Below are 17314 nucleotides of genomic sequence, written 5' to 3'. Positions count from 1 at the left end.
AGCAATTAGCCTCATTTCAATTAGGCTAATTAGTTCACACCACCAGCTTGTCCTCAGCACCCAACTCCAGAGATGCTTCTCATCTTCCTTTCGGTGCTGAAGCAAGCCTTGAGAGACTTCAGGAGCCAACCAATGGTGTCTGTCCCTTGATCCATCATTCTCACCATCCCTTTAATTTCCCCTCGGCAATGGAGAAAGCCAGGATGAAAGCCATTCCCTCCCAGAGCAGTCGGGGTCCTGGATGCAGTCCTGCTCCCTCACCAAAAGCTCATCCAACCCCTTCCCACCAGCCACCCGCCTCCTTCTCTGTCTGCTTGTTGCCTTAATAACCCTCTGATCAATCTCAGAAGGAACCAGCAACGTGGGAATGGCAGATGGGGAACAGAGCATGAATATTAATTAACAACGAATTCCAAACAGAGGACTTTAATTACATTAAGAGCGCCGGCTCGGAGGCAGTGACTTACTTCCTGCTGTAAATCTGTTGACAGGTCATTTGCCACAGCGGTGTCGGTGCTCCTTAATGAATGAATATATACATTTCAAGCGCTGGCATATGGAAGAAAGAGGGTCTTGCTTCCAAAAACTGCAACGCAAGCCGGCACGCCAGCGAGAGGACTTTCACTCGTCGGGGAGGATTCGGGGAAGTAATGATTAGTATAATTACCTGGTAATCATACACCCCGCTCTGGGAGCCAGGAGCTCCGCTCGTGGGGCTGGAAACCTCCCGAGCACGAGTCCCAGACCTGCTGCTTTGTTATATGTGGTCTGGTCACTGGGGGGAGACCAAGAACCGCAGCGCCTTCGCCGGGTGCGGTGGGTGCCAGGTCCCGCCGCGCTGGCGCGGGTGGGTTGCGGGCACCGTGCCCGGAGCGCTGCCCGCCTCGCACCCAGGGTCCCCTCGGTGCGGCGCTTCACCAGCTCCCACGGGGCTCCCTCGGGGTGGGGTGGGGACACCTCTCGGCCTCCAGGTTGCCGGTGGTGCTTTGGCAGCCCGGCAGGGGGAAATCGGTTCTGCGAGGGGCAGGGGGTCACCCGAAAAACCCATCTAGCCGGGATCCCCTCTCAGCCCAGGGGCAGCAGCAGGTGGTAAAGCGCGCGTTCCCCAGCGTGGTTTAATCCCGGGAAGAAGGCAGCCAGCGCAGGGGACCTTCTGTACCAGCAAAAGGGTCTTTCTGTTTTAATCCCTCAAAGTGGTGTGGGACAGCCATGCTGCCAAATAGCTCCTTATGGGGACAACTCCTTCTATACTCAGGGATTTTGCTGGATGAGTTTGGCCTGAGGTTTTCTGCACAGCTAACCAGCTTGGACTAAGAGGGTTACATGAGTGCCAGCACGCTGATATTCCAGTAAAATGAAGCTTTAGCTTTATCTTTCTTCATCCCAGCTGCCTTCAGCCTGTGGAGCAGCACCTTCCTCCACAGTCCTGTGGTGATGCTGGAGAGCTGTGCTTGCTCAAGCTGGGATCAGCACCCAGCCACAGCCCCCACTAGGCAATGGGCAATGCTCCAGGGAATCCTGCGTCCTTGGACCTCCTGACCAAGGAACAAATCTTAAAACAGTTAAGTAGGTCTGACTGAGCTGAGATAAACACTACAAGAGCAGGGTAGAAAACCTGCAGGTGCAAAACCACACTGGTTACAGTCATGTGGGCAATGTCCAACAACCAAACTAAGACGCAACTGGAAACATGCTGGATAACAGATAGTGCCAGAGTTCATCTCTTGGTCTCCTTCTTGGTCCAGTGCAAACCAGGAAGTGTCTTTTCCCCAGCCGGGGATAACCACTTCTTCCTCTTGCTTGAGAAGAGCATGTGTGTGCGGGTGCTCTTCCTTTCTTCCACCTTTTCATCAGGGCTCTCACTTGCCCCAAGGTGGGACACGAATGGCCTGGGGGGCACAGCTCCACAGCACGGTTGTGAGCTGGAGGCTGTGGGCTTCATTGGCAGCTGGCATGTGGCTCCTTCCCCCTCTCTCCCCTGGCAAGTCTATTTTTATTTGTCTCTTCTAAAAATGAATGAGGAGGGCAGAGGTATTTCCTTGTTGTGATGAACTTGTCCAAACCCCAAATACTTAAAACCCTGCTGGCCAGCTTTTAAGAGCTGAGTCTGACTCTTTCACGCTTCTCTTTATCGCTCGCTGCCGAGTGATGAAACAGGTTCTCCCCAGGACAGAGGATGTCCCAATGACAGTGAGTTTTGGACCAGCAATCAGGAGGCTCCTCTAATTCACAGTGCCAGAAATCCTGCTTTACCCTGAGAGCAAGGATAGGGAGCAGGCAAAGCTAGATATAGCCCCTTTGCCTCCTCTCAGCCACCGTGCTTGTTTGCTCCTGCTCCATCTCTTCTTGCCGCAGCTGTTCCCCGGCTGGGGTCAGATGGAGAGATCTTAAAATGGGAATTTTGAGGAGCTGCTGAGCTTTGCATGCGCAAAGCCATGCGCTGGGGTGCCACAAGCCCTTCCTCCCTCTCCTTGTCCTTCAGATACCTGTGGCAGATTAAATGTTCGCTCCGTGTCTTATCGACTGGCTTTAGTAAATGACTTTTCTGCCTGGGCAACACATGGGAAGTGTCTAAAAACGCAGGAGCAGAGCGAAGGCTATCGGGATATGGCGAGGGCTGCTTGTACAAGTAATTGCTCTGACTCTCCTGCAAGGGAAGTCATGCTCGACTAGGGAAGAGATGCTATCGTGTGAGTGGCACATCCAACCAGGACTAACAAGCAGATCTTGGTGTGGGCACAGGGACAATGAAAATGCAGCAAGGTCGTGTAATTGTTCCACCTGGATTTACCGCCGGAGCTGCCGTGAGTGTGGTGCTCTCCTGGAGCTCCTGCCAGCAGACTTGGCTCTGCTGGGGTGGGATTTTGGAAGCCTGAGCTGGTTCCTGCTGTGTTTGTACCAATATACCCCCCCTGTGGGTGCCTGCAGAGCTCACATCCCATCTTTGGGATCCTGCCTCTGCTGCTGACACAGGAGCTGTGTGGCATCGTGCCTCTCCCTTGGCATACGCTTCCCATCCAGCTGGGATATGGAGCTGCACTTGAACAATCCTGACTTAATGGGGCTGAAACTCCCCAACGACAGTGGCAGAATGGAAGTGAGAAGCTGATTCCATTTCCTCTCCTGCTTTTTCATGTGTGCTTTTCCTCCATGGCTGCTGGAAGAGCTACATTACATAAAGGCAGATAAGTCCCTGCCTTTTGTCAGCAGCTGGAATAATTTTCAGTATCTGAGGCACCCCGTCTGGCAAAGGTCATGCCCTGTTCTCTAGATGGTCTTAATTTAGCACCTGCAAGTTCTTGGTGAAGTGCAAAACTTTGGGACGCCAGAAGACCATTGGAGGCTGCTGTGTATGGAATGTCTTCCCTGTGCTGAGAAATGAGTGAGCTGCTGAGCACCTGCCTCATCCTCACCTCCCAGCTGGAAGCCAATGGTTTTTACTGGAGGCTTGCAAGAACCATTCAAAGCACAGCTCTGCTCTGGCTCCAGGCTCTAGTGTGACATCCAAGGCTGCTCCAAAATTGCCGCATCTGATGGTGATGCACCAAACCGGCTTCAAAGCATCTCAGCTGAAGCCCTGATCAGTGCCTGGCTACTTGGCTTCCTCCATGGGCTTCCTGCATCCCTGCTGCCCTAGGGGTGCCACCTGCTGTCTGCAGGCTGTGTGTCTCAGAGCACAGGCGAGGAGGCAGCTGTGAGGTATGAGGATGATGGGTCAGACATATCCTTGGCTGGATGTTCTTCACTGTTACTTAAAATTCCTTCCTTGTCTCCACTGCCAGAGGAGCTGAGGCTGTGTACGTGGCTCATTGAATTCTGGAGGCTGGTACAGCTGAATGCAGCAGAGAAACTGTTGTCACCAAACTTATGAGACTGAGCAGCACAGGGAAACCCTACTGGGTGCTTCAGGGTGGGGGGAGCTCAGCCTTCCTATTAGGCCTTGGAGAATCCAGGGGAGTGCCTCTGGGAGGTCTCCCTGATCGTCTCTCATCCCCTACAAGATGTGCTCAACTGCAAGGCACAAACACACAAGGGACAGGGCTTTTGACAGGGGTATGTAGTGATAGGACAAGGGGGGATGGCTTTAAACTGCAAGATAATAGGTTTAGGTTAGGTATTAGGAAGAAATTCTTCCCTGTGAGGGTGGGGAGGCCCTGGCACAGGTTGCCCAGAGAAGCTGTGGCTGCCCCATCCCTGGAAGTGTCCAAGGCCAGGTTGGAGGGGGCTTTGAGCAACCTGGGCTAGTGGAAGGTGTCCCTGCCCATGGCAGGGGGGGTGGAACTAAACGATCTTTAAGGACTCTTCCAACACAAATCATTCTGTGGTTCTGTGATTCCATGGCTCTGGAGCTTTTGCTGCTGCATTTTCGGTGTGCAACTGTGGACTCCTGCTGGCGCTGGCACCGACAGCGGCCGCACACCAGGGCTTATCTCCAGACCTACCAGGAGCAGGAAACTCAGCGAGTTCCCAAGCAAACCTCTGGTGCAGGAGGCCAGCGTCTCTGACCTCCGGGGGTCCTGAGCGTTTGAACAGGCTCCTAATCTGCTTGGGAAAAGCAGGAGGACTGGGGAGGGAGAGGAGGGAGGGCTGGGGCTGTGCCCTTGAGCGGGGTCGGCTGTTGCTCGTGGCTTTGATTGCTGAGGCTTGCTGTCTCGGGCTTGCGGGATTTGGCTGCCTGGCCACGAACAAAAAAGTTGGATTCTCCCAGAGCCTTTATTCCCATGTCAAGATCGCTGGTGGTTTCCCGAGGAGGAGTGGAGAGAGAGGAAGGCTTTTGTTGATGGCTTTTGACAGGCGTGGGGAAAAGCTCTACTCCAGCTAAAATCCTAGAATCCTAGAATAGTTTGGGTTGGAAGAGACCTTTAAAGGTCATCTTGTCCAATCCCCCTATAGTGCTCCCCAGAGCTGCTCTTCACCTTTCCCCAGTGTGGGCTCACCTGTCACTGGGAACCCCACTTCTGTGCTGGGGTCACCCCAGAGCCCCCACTCAGCATCTCACTTTGATGGGGCCACCCCCTTCCCTCTGCCTCCTTCCAGAGGCTACTGGCCCTCTGCCCCTGTCCAGTACTGGCAACCTGTCTCATTCAATTCCAACCCCAAAAATAGCCCTGTCTGCAGGGACTGACAGCCCAGAGGGTCCAGACAGCAGGGATGTTCCAGGAAGGACAACACATGGGGAAGGGATGAGGAATATCCAGCCAAACCTACCCGCTGACACCACTCTGCCCTCCTCCTTCCTCCGACCCAGCATCCTTTCTCTTGCTCTTGAGCATCATCAGCAGATTTGAACTGCAGCTAGACTCTGCCTGGGAGGAGCATCTCCACCCAGATGCTGCACATAGGGATCCCTGGAAGATGCAGGGCTGTTGCATTCCTCAGCCAAGACAGCCTGGCTCTGACCTGGGATCTCTAACAGATGCCCACCCTGCTTTCCTGAGAGACAGAAAACATGCTGAGGGCTCATTGCCACTGCTTTGCCACCCTGGAATCCCTTGCCTTATCCACAGGACTGGTCTTTGCTTCACAGGCAGCAAAATCATCACACGGGGCAAGTTAATTGCCTTTTTTTTTTTCTTTTTGGAAAGCAAAGGAAAACTACCCAAATTACAGGATTTACTCTGTAGCCCCCAGCGGTGCTGGGATTCCCCAGATGCTGAGCCAACCCAGTGAGATGCCCTCATGGTCCTGCCCTCCTCACCCTCACCACTCTCCTCCAAGTGCCACCTTGGCAGAGGCTGCCAGGGGAACTTGCCTGGGTGGGGATGGAGAGTGCGCTGGAGCCAGTGCAGGGTAATGATTCACGATCTCAGCTGCCTGCTCCAGTGGTTCCTAAATCCAGATTCAGGCTTGGGCAGGCAGAAGCCAGGGGCTTCGTGTGGCAGGGAGCCTTCTGCTGCTGTCACCCATCTTCACTCCAAAAAGTGGGCTCCTTGGTGGGCTTTGCAGCTCCTGCTGCATCCCAACACTGCAAACATCAGAGCTACTTGTTGGAGGGTGTGATTTTGTCAAGAGAGTGGCCTAGCCCAGGCCAGAGCCTATATATAGAGTCCTTGCCTGGGTGCATTTTTGGAGGGTTTTATTGCGCTGATGTTGGATTCGTCCCAGTCAGGCTGTCCCTGAGGAGGCAGAGCTGCTGAACTGCTCGGATGGCTGCCTACACTGCTGAGGGTCTTGTGGCCTTGCTTCTCTGGAGTACCTGGGGCAGGCTGTTGTGTGACAAGATGATTAATAACCGCTTAATAGGGTCACCACCATTCAAAATTAGCCATCCCGTGGGATCGTCTCTTATCAGGCCCTGGTAGACAGGGCTATCAGGAGCTTGTTTCATTCCTGAATGAATACGCACTGTGAGCAGCTCTTGCTGGTGTTGGCCCCAGGACAACCCTTGCTGGGCCACCTTGCCAGTGCCAAGCTGTGAGCCGGGTTGTCTCCATCCCCCCACTGCCCCTGGATGGGCACTGGTGCAGTTGGAGAAGGCAGGAGAGCTGCAGACCTCTTCTCACCACCTCCCCGTGAGCGATGGGCGTTGGTGTTGTGCTTGGATGTGGTTCACGCCCCAAATGTCCTTGGGAGCTGCTTGAACAACTTTGCATGAGCCATCCCTGCTCTGCCTGGCCTTGTTCGCTCCCGCTGTGTCCTCCCTTCCTCCCCACACACTGCCAGCCCAGCCCTGCCGTGCCCTCACCTCTCCAGGTGCTCACACCCACCTCCCTCCTTCCTGAGGGGCTAGAGAAGCACTGTGCTCACCCCTCCTAACCCTCAACTTTTCCCATCACTCTGTTTTTCTATCTCCCCCCACTTAGAGCATCAGCCCCCCCCCACCTCCTCCCATCACCCTCCCACCTTGAGAAGACAAAAAACCCCCTGACCCCAACCCCACACAGCCAGCTCCTGCCGTTTGTTCTTAAATCCCTTCCCTCCTGCCTCGCTGGTTTGAAAGCCTGCACCCTGGAAGGGGCCTCCCAGCTTTCGCTGGCAACCCTGCTTCAGACTGACCGCCACAGATAGTGTTTGGGAGCGAAAAAAATAATATATAAAACAATAATAATTTAAAGAAGGAATAAAAAAAAGTTCTCGCTGGATCTCCTTGCTGAAGTTTTCCTAGTCTCCCATGCTGCGAAGGAGTCTTGGGAACCAGGAGGAAACTTCGGGGCTTGTTTTCTCACCCAGGTACTTTGAGAAGCTCTCCCCAGCAGCGTCGGTGCCGTACCCTCTGACAGGGAGGTGGGAGATGCTTTCTCACACCGCTGCCCACTCCCTTGGTGCATTCATAGAGGGGTTTTTTTGGCTTTTGGATGTGGTTTGCTCGGATAAGGCACCTCCAGCCCGCCCTTCTGCACGTGTCAAACAGATGGGATCATTCTTTGGGAAAGGAAAAAAATAATAAAAGAGAGAAAAAGCATAAAAATCTCCACCTGAGGAGGGACCCTGAGCCCAAGACCACCTCTCTCCTCGCCCGGGGGAGGGCTGAGGGAGGGTATCCCCTCCTTTCACCTTCCTTTCTTCCCCTCTAGGTGATGGAGATGGAGGATGTAGGCGAGGTGGGAGCTACAACAGGAGAAAACACGGGCAGGGACAGCACAGGTGCTGTCCCAAAACGCCGGCGGGGAGGAGGGGATGCGGAGGGGACCCAACGCCCTCCGGGCATTGAGTCCCCTCCGCATCCCCTCCCCGCCAGCATCCTGGGCAGCGCCCGGGAGGGCGGAGGGAAGGGAGGGCGATGCTCCGCTCGGGGTTTATTAGATTGGACATAATCATCTTTAAATAAGGGCAGCCCCCCCCCTCCACACCCCTCCTTAGGGTGGGGGGGGAGCGGAGCGCCTCGGGGCTTTCTAGATAAGGGCGACTAACGCATCCCCCGCTCCCGCAGGCAGAGCCGGCCGGCGCCGAGAGCCGCGGAGGGTCCGCCGTGCCCCGGGAGCCCCGGCTGCGGGCAGAAGGGGGGTCCCCGCCGCGGTGCTCTCGCCCTCCTTCTCCTCCTCCTCTTCCTCCTCCTCCTCCTCCCGCAGGAGCAGAGGGGAGGAGAGCGGTGCCGGGGAAAAGTTGGGGGCAGCGGCAGCGGCGGGGGCCGGGGGACTATGCCCCGGCGCTGCCACCCGCCGCCCCCCTGAGCGCCCCCATCTCCCCCGAGGCCATTCGCCCACCACCTCCCGCCCCCCAAACTTCGTGCCCAAGGAGGATGCTGCGCGGCGGGGCCCCCCTGGCCGCGCTGCTGCTGGCGGCGCTCAGCCTGGCCCGCGGGGACCCCCCGGCGGCCCCGGGGTGCGGGATGGAGGCTCCGAGCCGCCGCGCCGCGCCCCCGCATCACCCCCTGGGGCTGTACCCGCAGGGTCCCGCCGCGCTCGGCGCTGCTCCCCCGCGGGGCCGGAGACCGCGGGGAGCCGGGGCAGGCGGAGACGAGCCGGGGGGCGAGGCGGGCGGCCGGGAGCGCGGCCGCGGCCGGGGGGAGAGGCGGCGCGGGCGGGAGCCGCAGGTGCCGGGCTCCCCCCGGGAGCTGCCCGCGCTGTACTTCTCGGGCGGCCGGGAGCAGCTGGCGGCGCGGGCGGAGGCGCTGCCCGCCGTCCCGCGGGAGGAGTTCACCCTGGAGCTCTGGGTGAAGGCGGAGGGCGGACAGAGCAACCCGGCCATCATCGCAGGTAAACACCGGCAGGGAGGGATGGGGGAACCGACAATCCCGCGACAACCCCCCCCCCCCCTTCCTCCAGCCTCCCCACGCGGGGCTCCCCGCCTTCCCCGCTCCGGCAGGTGACACCCCGCGCCCACACCCGTGTCCTCAGCACCGCGGGCGTGGAATATTCCTCCTTCCCTTGAGACCAAACCCTAAACCATCCCCTCCCCTCTGTTCCCACCCGCCCCGTCCTCCCAGCCCGCCCCCCCCCCCCTCCCGCCCCGCCGTCCCAGCTCCCATCTAGTTTCTCCCTCTCGCCTCGACCGGAGTTGGAAGGTCCCTTTGGGTGACACGCTCACCCTGGTCCCCCTCCATTGCCCCGGTGTCCCCTCCCGGGGCTCCGGGCACGCCGGGGCTGTGCGGGGCTCCGGCGGGTCCCCGGGGCGGTGGCCGCACGGTGGCAGCCGCGCCGCACGCACGGCCCGGACCGGCCCCCCCGGGCCACGGCCCCGAGGGCTCCGCGGGGCGGGGGGCGGCCCCAGGGGCTCGTTCTACCGGGGATTGCCCCCTCACCCCCACAAGCTAAGGAGCAGGCAAGTGATGAGCGAGTCCTGCCAGGAGCGCCTGAGGGAGCTGTGGGTGTTCAGCCTGGAGAAAACGAGGCTCGGGGGGGGGGACACACACCTTATCGCTCTCTACAACTACCTGACCGGAGGTTGTAGCGGTTGTAGCGGTCTCTTCTCCCAAATAACAAGCTATGGGACAAGAGGAAATTACCTCTAGTTGTGCCAGGGGACGTTTAGATTGGATATTGGGAAAAATTTCTTCACTGAAAGGGTTGTCAGGCACTGGAACGAGCTGCCCAGGGAAGTGGTGGAATTGCCATCCCCGGAAGTGTTCAAAGAATGTATAGATGCGGTGCTTAGGGACGTGGTTTAGTTGCAGGCTTGGCAGTGCTGGGCTAACTGTTGGGCTTGATCTTAAAGGCTTTTTCCGACCTAAACGATCCTATGGGGGGCCTGAGGAGACAGACTGGCACACGGGCACGGAGTGCCTCCTGCACTGGTGCCTGTGCAGCCGTGCCAGGACGGGTGTTTGTGGCTGGGTACAGGCATGGCAGGGCAGTGCAGGGATGCTGGGAAGGGCTGAGAACAGATGGCAGCGCCAAGATGTACCGGTCCCGCGGGATGTCTGGGGTCCCCACAGTGGGGGCTGCTGTGTTTCTGTGCTGCCCCAGCCAAGCTGGCTGGTTGGGGAATCCCCCTCTCTATGCTAACTCTACCTTCGCTTGTGATCGCTGCACTGAACCTCACTCTGCTTTGCCTGGCCCCTTTCACTGATTTATCTCCCCAATATTAGGGTGATAATGGCACCTGTGCTGCAGAAGAGGTAGGAGGGGTGGGCTGGAGGCTGGTGGCAGAGGGTAAAAGCTGCTGTGGACAAGGAAATGACCAAACTACCTAGCGTGCACATCACTGCCTGCCTTCCCACCTGGGTCCCTGCTGCCTCCCTGCCAGCAGGCAGCAGCTTGGGATGCAGAGAATGCACTTCCCAGCCATCGCATCAGCAGCACAGCTGTTTGCATCTGGAGGTCTGGCCTGCAGGTGTTGGTTTTTACGTTTCCAATTTTTTATGATTATTATTTTTTATTCTTTCTTTTTTTTTTCTTTTTTAATTTCCTTGTGGAGGGTGGGACAGCTGTTATAGCGCTGAAAGCACCACCCGTGAGCCCTGGCATTCACTTGGGTAATATCCCCCGGCTTCCTCGCTCCAGGGTTTGAGTCAGCCCCAGGCACCTCCGGCTGCCTGAGTCACTGTCCGCTTCCCACCGTCTCCCTGCAGCTGGGGCCGGGTGCGGTGGCCAAGAGGGACAGGCCAGCGCTGCTGACATTTCGTGTGAGCAGGTGATGCAAGCAGCTGCCAGCCCCCTTCGGCAGGTTTGAGTCTGCTTCTGATCTGCTGCTCCTGCTCCGTCGGGAGAGAGGGGACCGAGTGTGAGGTGGTCCAAAGCTGTGGAGGAGCTCCAGGTGTCTGTGTGTGAGGGAAGGCGGGAGGAAAGCAGGGCAGAGCTCAGCATATCTCAGCATCAGTGCTTGGGAAGTGAGGCCAGGCTGAGCAACTCTGACCATGAAAAGCATCTGGTCTGGCTGCTGCTTCGATTGAAGGCTCAGGGTTGGCATTTTTTTTTTCCTGTAGATGCCACATTTTGCCTCAGGGCCACCCTGGATGGGGCTGTTCATCCCTCTTAGCCCCTCCTGCATGGGGGGATTTCTGCTGGGGTATAACACCAGCACCCTGCCACAGACAGTGTCAGGGAAGGACAGTGGTCCTTCTTCCATGTCCTTCTCATTTTGGGCAGCAGAAGAGAGTCCTCTCATGTGATGCCATTTCTTTTCCCACCTTTATTGTCTTCCCTCCATTCACACCTGCTCTGCTTCTGGTGAACCCGGAGGGATTCCCCTTTGTGCCAGGCTGATGTTTGTCTTTTGCTTCTGGTCTGTGTCAGACCCTCCAGAGCTTTAGCAGATGATTTTCCTCATTATCTGTCTCAAAGCATGGCTGAAAGCTGTTCCTTGTGCTGCAAGTCTCCTGGCCTCAGTGGGAGAAGCTGCTTGGAGTGTGTTCCTTACAAAGCAGCACACTTGATCTCTTTGGAGGATTTTTCTCCATGGGACATATTCCCTCACAAATATCCTTCTCTTCAACTTTTTTTGTGCTGTTGCAAACAACTCTTGTTTCAAACCCCAAAGTCATCACCCTAAGGCACTGGTGAACAGCACAAACCAGGTTAGAGCTCCCCTTTCCCATCTGAGGGTTAGGAGGCAGGGGCTGCTTTTACAGGTGCTGAGGAAGTACCTCACACCTCTTCTACAAACAGCTCTTTCCCTTCCTGGTGGTTTGCCCCAGGACAAAATACCAAGCTCCTTGGCAAATTCTGGGGTCTTGAAACTGCTCCCCTGATGATTTCTCATGGAAGCCCTCAGGGGATGTCAGAACCTGCTGCTGGACCTTTTTGCTTCACCATTCTGCTGTGGCTCCCAGCTGTGGGATGTGCTGCTCTGCCTCATGCTCCTTTAACTGCCACTGCAGTGGAGATGCCATCCCCAGCCATGTCTAGGAAGCACCAGCTGCTACTTTACTGGCTTTCCACCCCTGTTGTAGAGCTGACTTTGGCCTTACTTACATCACTTGGATGAAGCTCCTTTGAGGACTTTGATGGAGTCCTCAAACTTTGTTTTAGGCTCACTGAAATTTCTTTTGGCCAGTGTTGAAATCATCAGGCACTGCCAGGTGTGGCTTGGCTCCAGCACTGGTTTGGGAGGATGACACCTCACACTCACCCCAGAGGCTGTTCCCCGCCGACACTGTTTGTCCCATATTTTCCTTAGTGTTTAATCAAATTTGAGGCATTCTGAATCATTTCAAGGTGAAATGCATGAGTTTTCCTAAGAGAAGAGGTACCAAGCCCTGTTTCCCCAACCCCAGCAAGGACCAAAAGTTGGCTTTCGAGCGTGCAGGCCTCGGCACCTTTCAACCAGCACCCAGCCCAGAAGTACTCTCCAGCTCTGCCTTCTCGCTCCTGCAAGGCTCCTCTACTTGCCTGCCGCCTTTTGGCTTCTCCCTGTCTCAGCTTCCCCTGGTCTTTCTGCTTCCCTTTCACAATCCACAGGAAAACAAGAGTTGGCCAAAGCCCATCCGCCCACGGAGGCTTTGTGCGTGGCTGCCTTTGTAGTGAGCAGTGGCAGGGATCCGTGCCCGGGGTGGTTACGACCGTGGGATGGTTTAGAGGCCACCACCCATCTCGCTCTCAGTGAAAGTGATGGATGGAGGGAGGGGTGCAGCTTCCTGGGGTGCAGCGGGGCTTGACGTGACCTTTGCCGGCCACGTTTATGAGGGCTGGCAGGGGAGACGTGGGGTCATGGTAACCTGGCTTCAGTCACATCACCTGGATGAGAGCCAGGAGCTCCTGCTCCTCCTGGAGCTCCTGCTCCTCTACACCTCTGCCTCTCTCTGCTGGCTTCTTTGTAATCCTGGCAGCAGGTACAGTTTCCCCACGGCGTCATGTTGAGCATCCTCTGGGAAAGGTGAGACAGCAGGGCAGGACAGGAGTGCTTTGTTTTGGCCCACGATGCCCTGATGCCACAGAGATGGGCAGGCAGTGCCTGCAATGGGAATGGTGAGGGACAGGAGAACCCAGGCAGCAAGGAAAAGCAGGATGGAGAATAAGAAATGCCACAGCAGGGGTATAAAAAGGGTCTCTGGGCATGGAAGCAGGATTCACCAGCATAGGGACACTGTGTTGGAGTGATGAATGGGAGAGCAGGGGGCTCCCAGAAGATGCTGCTGGTGGGGCTCAAAGAGTGACTTCAAGCTCATCCATCTTAGCCAGTGAGGTGCATGAACATCCCGGCTGTGGTGGTGTAGGAACCCAGAGGCATTTATTTCAAGCAATGAGTGGTCCATTTGCCCTTGCCAGTATTTAAGTGTCTTATGGCCACCAATCCCCAAGGGCACTCAGTGCCTGCAAGCCTCCAGTTCTTGGCTGAGGTTTTTCAGCAGCCTGAGTTTGGGGGAAAGTCAGCACAGCTCCAGGTCTTACCCAGCCTAAAACAGGTTTGCAACACACCTGGGCACACAGCGAGAGGCTGAGCCTGAAGCTATTTCTGGGGATGGATTTATGCTCAGGTGACCTCAGGGGCTGAGGAGTGTACCTGCCAGGCAGTGCATCCCCTTCGGACCCTCTCCCACCTGCGCTGGATGCATGACTGGGAGGGAAACTGGAGCGTAAAGGAGAGCTGTAAATCTGCCTGGAAGCTGTTGGGGAAGCAGTCCCTGGAGGAGGCTGTTTTGCTTTGGGTTGCTGTGCTCTAATTCTTAAAAGCTTTGGCCCGCAGATAAAAAGCTTAGCCTCTAATCCCATCCTGCCAGAGCACTCCTACAGGGAGCAGCTCAGAAACACCTCGCTCTTCGGCCTCTCCTCCCATCCATGCTCTTCCTCCCCTCTCCATCCCAACTCTCTGGCTCTGCCATCCCTCCTGGCTGCTCCACCTACTCATCCAAATGATTTTGAATGGGGGCTGTGTTGTCCCCCTGATGCAGCACCCACTGCCCAGCCTCTGCCCACCTTCATTTACCCACCACCAAGGACCCAGCTGGTGCTCCGGGGAGGAGTGGCAATGCTCTCAGGTCCTCACCAGCTCTCCTCTCTCTCCCCACCCCTATCCCCGACTCACTACCAGGTGTCTTCGACAACTGCTCGCACACGGCCAGCGACAGGGGCTGGGCGCTGGGCATCCGTGCCCTGCAGCTCGGGGGGAAGAAGGACGCCCGCTTCTTCTTCTCCCTGCGCACGGACCGGGCGGCCACCGCCACCGAGGTGACCTCCTACCACCGCTACCGCCCCGAGGCGTGGACACACCTGGCCACCAGCTATGACGGGCGCTGGATGGCCCTCTACGTGGACGGGGTGCGGGTCGGCCGTGCCGGCGGGCAGGAGGGACCCCTGCACAGCGCCTTCATGTCCTCCTGCCGCACGCTGCTGCTGGGGGGGGACGCCTGGGGCACCGCACACACTTTCCGGGGACACCTGGCCGGGCTGGCCCTGTGGCGTGGTGCCCTGCCCCAATCCCACCTCCAGCGTCCCTTCCTAGAGGAGGTGGCCGAGGGGGCGGCAGGGCTGGCTCTGGCCGCGGGCTTCGCCACCCCGGAGGAACGCTGGGTGCCCTTTCGGGAGGGCGCCTTCCCCCAGCAGTGGGTGCTGCTGTCCCCGCCACCGCCCGTCCTGCGGCCACTGGGCCCCCCCGCGTGTGGGCAGACTGCCTGCGACAACGTGGAGCTGGTCTCCCACTACAACCGGCACTGGCCGCTGCGGAGCTGGAAGGTGGTGCGGTACCGGGTGGTGAACCTGGCGGAGGACGACGGCGGGCGGCCGACGGTCAGCTGGGAGCAGATCAGGCGGCAACACCGGGCACTGAGCGAGGCTTTCCGGCCCTACAACATCTCCTGGCAGCTCAGCTTGCTGGAGGTGCACAACTCCTCCCTGCGCCGCCGCGCCGTCCTCCTGGGCTGCGAGCCCAGCAAGGTGGGCAACGAGCGCTGCGACCCCGAGTGCGAGCACCCCCTCACCGGCTACGATGGCGGGGACTGCCGGCGGCCCGGCCGCTGCTTCTCCTGGAAGCGCCGCGACGGCGTCTGCCACATGGAGTGCAACAACGTGTTGGACGACTTCGATGACGGCGACTGCTGCGACCCCTGGGCCACCGACGTGGCCAGGACCTGCTTCGACCCTGACTCGCCCCATCGGTAGGTGTGGGGCTTAAGGGGGGTGGTGGGTCAAGGGGTGGGGTGAACCCTCCCCCAGCACCCGCTCTGCACCTGGGTATCGCTTCCAACCAGTGGCTTCCCAGTGTGGGAAGGCAGAGGGGTGTTTTCCTGTGGGATAGGTGTGCTTGTCATCAAAGGAAGCAAATCCTACAATGTGACATAGCACCCCCTCTGTAAAGCCCTGTCGTTAAGTGTTTCCCCCTGCCCTAAAATGAGTGAGGGGTTGTGGGGAAAACCCCTGCAAGGAGATTCCCAGTGCAGGGCTGCCAGCCTCTGGCTACGTGCCAGAGGGACCGTGGGCATCCTCAGTGTGAGCAGAGTGGCCCCGAGCAAAGGATACTGCTTACCCTGATCCCACACACAGGATGCAGCAGGGGGATTGCTGCCCCTTCCCCAGCTTCCCTGGATATGCCTAAAGCCTGATTTCTTAATTTGTATTCAAAATACCTTTTCCTGAGTGCTGGAGAGGGGAGAAGGAGGTCATGGTGTAGATGTGAGGTGCTGTGCGTGGATGTACATGAGCCTTCCCAAATCCTGCCCCGGGGAGTGATGCCCATAGGGAGGATGTAGGAAGTAGTGCCTTTACTCTGTGCTGCAGGTGCAAAATACTTTGTAAAATCCACATGGAACAAAACCCACAGAGCATCAACACATGGTGCCAGGGGACCCTTGCTCTCCTCAGGGCCCTTTGGAGGCAGCAGCTGGGGCGGGATGGAGAGGGGTACCCCCGACCCCATGCTGGGGGACCCCGGGGTGTTGGGGACAGTGTCCTCGGTGCAGTTGGTGACCTGCCCTCCTCACCAGAGCCTCTGAAGTGCCGACAGCCCTGCTGATGGCTTCCAGCGCTTGGGGCTCTGCCAGGTGTACTTTCTGGCTGGAGACGGGGAAGGGAAAAAAAAGTCATGTCTTTTCCTTTTTTGTTTTGGTTTTTTTGGGTTTTTTTTTGTTTTTTTTTTTAAAGCTGTTTCTGTCTTGGTGTCAGAGAAAATTGCTCATTCCCAGCTGCTGGCTCCCGGTGCCGGGCAGAGGTGCCCACCGGAGCGGGAGCGGTGTGGTGTAGATGGCAGCATCCATGGAGAAATGCTGCAAGGGAGGGTTTTAGGGACACGTTGCTCCTTTGATCTTCTTTCTCCTTCAGTTTTTTTTCCCTGTGCTCTGTGAGCAGGTAGGCTGCAGCCATAAATCCTTTTTTTCCAAACCTGCTTCTTCGCTCTGCTTCCTCCCAGGAGGGACATGGAAGGAGGAGGTGAGCAGGTGTCTCTGTTTGGGTGGTGGTGATAGAGAGGAGCAGGGCTTCCCCTCCTCCCTTCCTGAGCCTTTTTCACCCATCCTTCAGTTGTCTGAGAAAATACAGGAGGAGGATGGGGATCCTTTCTTCCAATGCATCCCAGCCACAGAGGGAGGCATCACACCGTGTCTCTGACTGAGTAACACCCCCAGAAGATATTTTCTCACCTCTGGAATTCTCTGTGGTGACAGCCACCACTGTCGCTCTGTGCCTGCCTGTCCTCTTGTTTCCCATTCTGTGAACCAGCACAGAGCTGCTTTCCTGAGCAGGGAGGAGATGAACAGCCCTCCTGGCTGCACAACAACTCTCCCCTCGTGGTGGCCATCAGCACCCAACACCACTTGGCCTTGGCTCTGGCGGGGCCAAGGCTCAGTCCTTGCCCTGCGTGTGCATTTAGAGAAATGTTTTCATCCTCAGACAAGAAGGGCTCCACCTTAAATTAAAAAAGGCCAAATTTTTGCTGGTATGAATCAGGGCTTCCATTTGTCAGGATTTTCCCCTGAAAGTTGGGAAAGAAAACAAAACAAAACAAAACAAAAACCTTGCTTCTGTGGGAAAGGAATGGGAAAATGGGAACACTAGGGAAATAACAAATCTTTTGCAATTTTCTTTCCGCAGACCTCATTGGTCTGCTCAGAAGACAAGATTGATTGTTTGTAGGCTAAGCTCTGAAAAACGAAATCTGAAGTGCCTGGCATTTGGGAAATGTGGGGGCATGAGTAGAATCCTGTTGCCACTGAGCTCTTCTGAGCTGCCTTGGGCCGGCTTCTTCAGAGATCACAGAATAAAGGAGTCGTGGAGTGGTTTGGGTGGGAAGGGACCCTAAAGACCATCTTTTTCCACCCCTCCCACCATGGGCAGAGACACCTCCCACTAGCCCAGGTTGCTCAAAGCACAGTCCAAACTGGTGACACTGGTGGACACCCACCCTCCCTGGGCCCAACTCTGCTGAGGGTGCTCTTCTTATTCTTCCGGGGGAAGAGTACATATGTTTGTGGGAAAACCACTGGGAAACTGGGTTTGGGAAAAACCAAGCTGAGATTGAGCTTGCCCAAGAGCACGGCCAGGCAGGTGGTGTTCCCCCAAAGCTGGAG

At 57.1% G+C, this 17314-nt stretch overlaps 1 protein-coding gene across 1 annotated transcript in view; it reads left to right on the top strand.

The window, feature by feature from the left end:
• Positions 1–8179: 8179 nt before the first annotated feature.
• Positions 8180–17314, top strand: part of PAPPA2 (pappalysin 2) — an 87389-nt gene continuing 78254 nt past the window's right edge. The window contains exons 1-2 of the mRNA XM_051793505.1: positions 8180–8636; positions 13849–14911. Of these exons, the coding sequence (XP_051649465.1) occupies positions 8180–8636; positions 13849–14911 (1520 nt within the window). The remainder of the gene's footprint in view (positions 8637–13848; positions 14912–17314) is intronic.

This window comes from Manacus candei, unplaced genomic scaffold (assembly GCF_025592945.1).
Source record: "Manacus candei isolate 608988 ecotype Guabito, Panama unplaced genomic scaffold, ASM2559294v1 h1tg000005l, whole genome shotgun sequence".
Classification (NCBI taxonomy): Eukaryota; Metazoa; Chordata; class Aves; order Passeriformes; family Pipridae; genus Manacus; species Manacus candei.
The sequence above is the reverse complement of the archived record's forward strand: the minus strand, read 5'-3'. Positions and strand labels throughout refer to the sequence as shown.